Genomic DNA, 6,136 nt, shown 5'->3' with positions numbered 1-6,136 from the left:
CTGAATTAACAAAGATGGAACGCCTTAAAGAATGTCCTCTCTTTTGAAAACGGTAATCAAGGAAGCCAATAATGAAGAGAACTAATACGAGATGTTCTCTTTTGAGGAGCTATTTACCCGGATCAAAGGTACGTTCTGTATGTTGCAGAAATAAGGAGACCATGCCAAATAAAGACATGGGAGATGATGGATTGTATATATAGATTAGTTCAGACGTAACAATGAAGGGCTGTTATGGGATTCCAACCCAGCATGTAGTTTCCAGTCAGAGAAAGGTATGTGCCCTATCGATGAAAATCCGCTTTGATGTTTCAAAGCAAAAATGTCTCTGAAGCCATTATCATTCAAGTCGAGTTTAAGGAATACTAGATGGGCATTGTTATTTTAAGTGTATGAACAACAAGCAGGTTTATTAGTTTGACGCTCGAGAATGTGAGAAAGTGTTTTATGTTTCGGATCTATGCTCTTCAACAGAAAAGAATAAGAGAAAATAAACAGAGAGAGAGAATTTTAAAAAAAACGGAAGAAAAGGAGAATAAAAGAAGAATAAAAGGAGAGAGAAAGGCAAAGCAACAGTGTACGAAAAAACAAAGTTCCAAAAAGTTCAGACGTCGTTGTATATATATATATATATATATATATATATATATATATATATATATATATATGCACACACACACGTGTGTGTGCGTGCGTATAAAGGAAAGAAATGGTATTAAAAATCCAGACGAATATTTCATAAACACACTATAGTTATCAAACTTAGCCAGTGAAATTATCCAGTGAAAGTCATTGTAATTCACGGAATCCATAAATTTGCATTCCAACCGAATAGATTCAGTATAACTTCTCAGAGTATTGTAGAAGAAGACAAAAGAATGGAGAATTATACGTTTCTAATTAGCTTATGAAACACTTTTACAAGGCGTGCGGTGACTGTGACTGAAGTTTAGGCTTGCTAGCCTACATCGGACAGTCTGATGAAGGCCAGCAGGCTGAATCTTTGAAGTCACTATCACTATTCTTCTTGTAAAAGTATAATAAATATGTACTCTATACTAAGTATTGAGTAATCATTTAGCTTAATGTTAACTTGCTTTTATTTATTACTCGATTTAAAAACAAACAAGAACACACAAACGAAATGAGAAGATACATTGCGGAACTATTGTTTTAACGAGTTATATCTATTTATCACCCGAAGAGACACATCTGCACCGTCGGACGCTCCTGAGCCAGTTAAGTATTCCACCCGTGAGGGATCGATGCTAAACGTGTCGAAACGGTGGTGATTAATAAATATTCTCGTATCTTCCATCTTCTGTCTTTCGTTTACCATATGCATACATACACACACACACACACACACACACACATACACATACATGAAAGACATTGTCATTGCGTGATTGTCTATATTGATTCTATTGCTACACTGTATAAACATACCCGCCTCATCATCCTGTCCCTAATCCAAAGCATGTTTCTCCTATTATCCACTTGTTCTAATTAGTATTTTTTCTATCCTTGACTTTGCATTCGGTCGATGATTACTTTTGTCTTAAAGCAATCCTTAATAAATGATATTACGATATTGTTTATGAAATGGAGCTTTGGGAAACAATAGCTATTTTCACACAGATGTGTGCGCGCGCGCGCACACGCACGCAAACACACATGCACGAGTACACACACACTTCTTTCTCTTCCGCTCTTTCTCTCTGTCTGCTCATATATTTGTATGTATATATTATATGGATGTGCCTGTGTATGTATGTGTGCGTGCGCGTTTGTTTGAGTGTGTGTAAAAATCTACATTAAAAAAGGATAGGATGGTGTCTTTATAGAATCGAGACATCTTTAAAAGTAATCCAAACCATTACTTGGTAACATTTATCAATAAATTCAACTAAGCGAGAAAAACGCGGACAAAGTCAGGTGTGCTAACGGTGTTGGTCGTCACCTGTCCCGGTTGCTAATACAGTTACTAACGACAACAATAAATGCTATAATTGCATTACACAACTCCAAGCAGGAAAAGTTACCATGGCCGAGAAAAATGAGTGGATATACGATGAGTTACTGGAATTTCTGGGCAATCCCTTGTTTCAAATCCCGGTGGTCACATTTCTAGAAGCTCATTGTCTCGGTAAGAGATCATCTGTTTTTGTTTCTGTGACGGGGTGGGTATGACATAATATTGCTTGTTTAGACATTTGAGTTCATATAGATATCGATATCGATTTTAAGTGCCCCAAAGATAAGGCAACGAACGGAAATGAGATGCCTTTCTTGAGTAACTTATCTACGCAAACTAAAAGTAAACGTTCACAACAAGATGGTTTATAATTAATATATTGGTTAAAAAACTAGCTTTTAATTTCTGGTGTCTCAAAACAAAAACTGTTTCTCTGTTTAACGACGTTTAATTAAACGCCGATTAGATGCTATTTTTGTAACTGATCCTCATTCAAATCCTGTCTGTTAAATTTTGGCGAGCTTTCGTTGTATAAACATACAATCCTTTCTACTGTAGGCACAAGGCCAGCAGTTATTTGGAAGAGGGAACTAGTCTTTTACATTAACCCTAGTGCCCAACTTGTTTTAACGATCCTGAAAAGATGAAAGGCAAAGTCAACCTCAGGGGAATTTGAACTCGGAACATAAAGACGGATAAAATGCCACTAAACGTTTTGTCCGGTGCGCTAACGATTTTGCCTTTATTTGTCTGAACGTATAATGGTGGCAAAAAAATTGAAATCAACTGAAAGGAAATTCAATGAATCAAAGTGACAGATAATTGTTAATAAAGCGGTGCCTCAGAATGGTCGCAGTCCAATGACCAAAACGAATAAAAGGCGATGATAATCGACAATAAAATTAAGCTGAAAGGCACTCGTTGTCAGAAAGCGATAAATGTGAAATACATTTGATTTAATTTTATTAATTGAAACTTTTATTAGTTGAAATATAATAATTACACAGGATATGAATGACTTGTATGTTTGATGAATGGTGTAAAAGAATTTTTCTGTGTCACTAACGTCAACTGACTGTAAATCAGTTTAAATAGATTATCTGCAGTTCCAGGCATGGCGCGATATTTACATTTTATGAGACTAGATGTCTCTTCTCTTGTTTGAGTATGGACCCTCTTTCGATTTATGATCATAAATTGAAACTGGGAAATTATCGTTAGCAATCGGGGCGTTGATATTCTGAAAGGAAAGAAAAGAAAATTGAAATTTTTAAGAAAAAAAATATTTCAGAATCTTATTCTAAGTACTATTAAACGTGTAATCTCAAAGAACATAAACAAAAGAGAAAAAAAGGAAAAGAAAAATATGGGAATCATTATGGCAAGATTATTAACACAGGCATTGGTTCAATTCCACTCCTTTATTATTAGTCAATTGGTTAAATATCCAACTAACTAATCGATTGTTTGTTTAATTTGGTTAAACAATGAGTCAAAACCCTTTCGTTGCTACTTGCAAGTAGCAATGAAAGAGCTTTGCAAAAAAAAAAAAAAGAACAAAAACAAATGACTTACTGTTTAACCAAATTAAACAAACAATCGATTAGTTAGTTTTATATTTAACCAATTAACTAATAATAAAGGAGTGGAACCCCCTACACACAGCAAAATTTGTTTCAACTCACGAATTCACATGAATCTTGCAAACTAAATAAAAGAAATTAAAAAAAACAAAAAAAAAAAAAACACGAAGTTAAAAATTGGGTGGGTTGGGTGGCAAAAATCATGATCTTCGTTGTTGAAAACAGTAACGTGATGAAATTCGAACTCGTCTACACAAACATTCCCAAACTGTCAATATTTCTTCTTATTAGGGCAGCGAGCTGACAGAATCGTTAACTTGCTGGGCAAAATACTTAACGGCATTTCATCCGTCTTTAACGCTCTGAGTTCAAATTCCGCCGAGGTCGATTTATCCTTTCATCCTTTCGGGGTCGATAAAATAAGTTCCAACCGAGTACTGAGGTCGATGCAATCGACTTATCTCCTCCCGCCGAAGTTGCTGGCCTTGTGCCAAAATTTGAAATCAATAGTACCTCTTATTAAGGTAGAATCGTTAGCACGCCAAGCAAAATGCTTAGCGGTTTTTCGTTCATCTTTACGTTACGTTCTGAGTTCAAATTCCGTCGACTTTGTATTTCATCCTTTCAAGGTCGACAAAATAAGTACTTGTCGAGCACTGGGGTCGATGTAATCGTCTACCCCATCCTTTCAAACTGCTGACCTTTGTGCCAAATTTCCTCTTACAATTTGATTACAACCAAAATAATGCTTTGGTATGTATAATGTAACGATAGGTTCTCCAAAGAAAAAAAAAACGTGATTTTTCAGTGTCCTTGTTTCGTCAGTTGTTAGACACGCTAGCAACCAGTTACACAATGGGGTGTTGTTTATTAGATTATATACATATATTTCATTTTGATTCATTGCATTTCTGTTCACTTTATTGTCCACCGTACCCGATTTTTTCTTTTATTCCACCAGCTTCCTAAATAAGTGCTCGTTATAAACTGAGACCGACGCAACCGTCTATACAATTTCTCTATAAAAATCGCAGGGTGGACATTAGACAGTTTTTTTTTTTAATGTGTTGGCTATATTTTGTTCAGCTATGATTTGTTAGGAAGGACTAAGTTTTGTCTTTAGAAAATTAATTATCCGTGAAATTTAGATTTTGTCTGCAAAATTAGGTGCAACCTGCTCTTAAGTCTTGATATTTCTAATAAATTATTGCCTCATAAATGTTTCGTTTAATTAACGAAAAATGTATTCGATTCGATTCTTGTGTAAAAAGATTTTATATCAAGGTACATTCCAACTTTGTTCTATTCTCAAATGCCAACGGCAAAGAACATTCTGGGGCCTTTCTCAGGTTACACCACAACTTTTCTCACCATTAACTCAAATTCTGTTAGAAGAATTTTAGGAGCTTTACACTCTTTCTATGGGCAGTCATATCTCAAACCAATTTAATGATACATAAAAACAACATATAGTTTTTAGCGGCTGGGGTTTAACTCGGTTTCATGATCTTAAATAGAACAACTGTCGTAAATGATGGGTTCGCAGACGATTTCTTACTTATTCCTCGTGGGACAAAGAACTGAGGTTCATAGAGTTAAGTGCCTGATCCAGAAACTTACCGAAATCCACACGGTTGATTAGAACTGTGTACGTAACTATTTTCCCTCTCACAAACTAATGTTCCTCAGTTCTTGCAATTTGTTTGATTCGGAAAGAGGTAACATGGAATAATGAATAAGCGAAAATTAAAATGAGGGATTTTTTTCTCGAGTGCTGTCGATGTCTGATAAAGCTGCTCAACAAAGAATTATAAATTTTTAGTCTATTCTGTTTGTGGTGCTCAGATGCTGACTTATCTCAGAGCTTGTCTGGGAAAATGATTAAACATGAGCTGGAAATTAAAGACAATTGCAAAAAAATATTAAGATAATAATTTTAAACTGTAGAATAACTTGATCTTTACCATTTATTTAATGAAAATTGGTTGCTCTTTCAAATATATCGAGCAATCGCAGTCTTTGTAGCTACTGTAAAAGAAACGTTTTGTCCGGACCCCTATTTATGCATAGACGGCGAGCAGGCAGAATTGTTAGCAGGTTGGACAAAATGCTTAGCGACATTTCCTTCAACACTGTGTTCTGGACTCAAATACCACCTTTCATAGTTTCGGAGGTTGATCAAAATAAGTAGCAATAGAAGACTGGAGTTGGGCTAATCGACTACCTCAAAATTGCTGACCTTCAAGCCAAAATTAGAAATTCATGAGTGTGTGAATGAGTACGTATGTACGCACACAGGTACGCACGCACGCATACACGCACATATGTCTGTATGTGTGTGTGTTTATATATATATATATATATTAATATTTAGCTGCAGCAACAGTGACTCAAGGTCCGAGAGTTTTGTCAGCGCCAAGTTTTTTCTGTGAACAAGTCGCGGTTTCAAAGCGACGAAAATATTTTGATTATTTAATGAAATTTAAATGTTAAAGTGACACTAACGGTTTTTGTGTGTTCTTGAATGGCTTACAAAACACCTTCCACGCTGCTATATATATATATATATATATAT

The 6,136-nt window shown here is 35.3% G+C and overlaps 1 protein-coding gene across 2 annotated transcripts in view; it reads left to right on the top strand.

Annotated features, from left to right (window-relative positions):
• Window positions 1-1,830: 1,830 nt before the first annotated feature.
• LOC106880237 (cilia- and flagella-associated protein 36) overlaps window positions 1,831-6,136 on the top strand; it is a 29,148-nt gene continuing 24,842 nt past the window's right edge. The window contains exon 1 of one of the 2 annotated variants that reach the window (XM_014930100.2): window positions 1,831-2,149. In XM_014930100.2, coding sequence (XP_014785586.1) covers window positions 2,047-2,149 — 103 coding nt within the window. In that variant the 5' untranslated portion in view covers window positions 1,831-2,046. The remainder of the gene's footprint in view (window positions 2,150-6,136) is intronic. The other variant, XM_014930099.2, reaches the window with a different exon arrangement.

This window comes from Octopus bimaculoides, chromosome 11, assembly GCF_001194135.2.
Source record: "Octopus bimaculoides isolate UCB-OBI-ISO-001 chromosome 11, ASM119413v2, whole genome shotgun sequence".
Classification (NCBI taxonomy): domain Eukaryota; kingdom Metazoa; phylum Mollusca; class Cephalopoda; order Octopoda; family Octopodidae; genus Octopus; species Octopus bimaculoides.
Note: the sequence above shows the minus strand (reverse complement) of the source record. Positions and strands in the feature narration are given on the sequence as shown.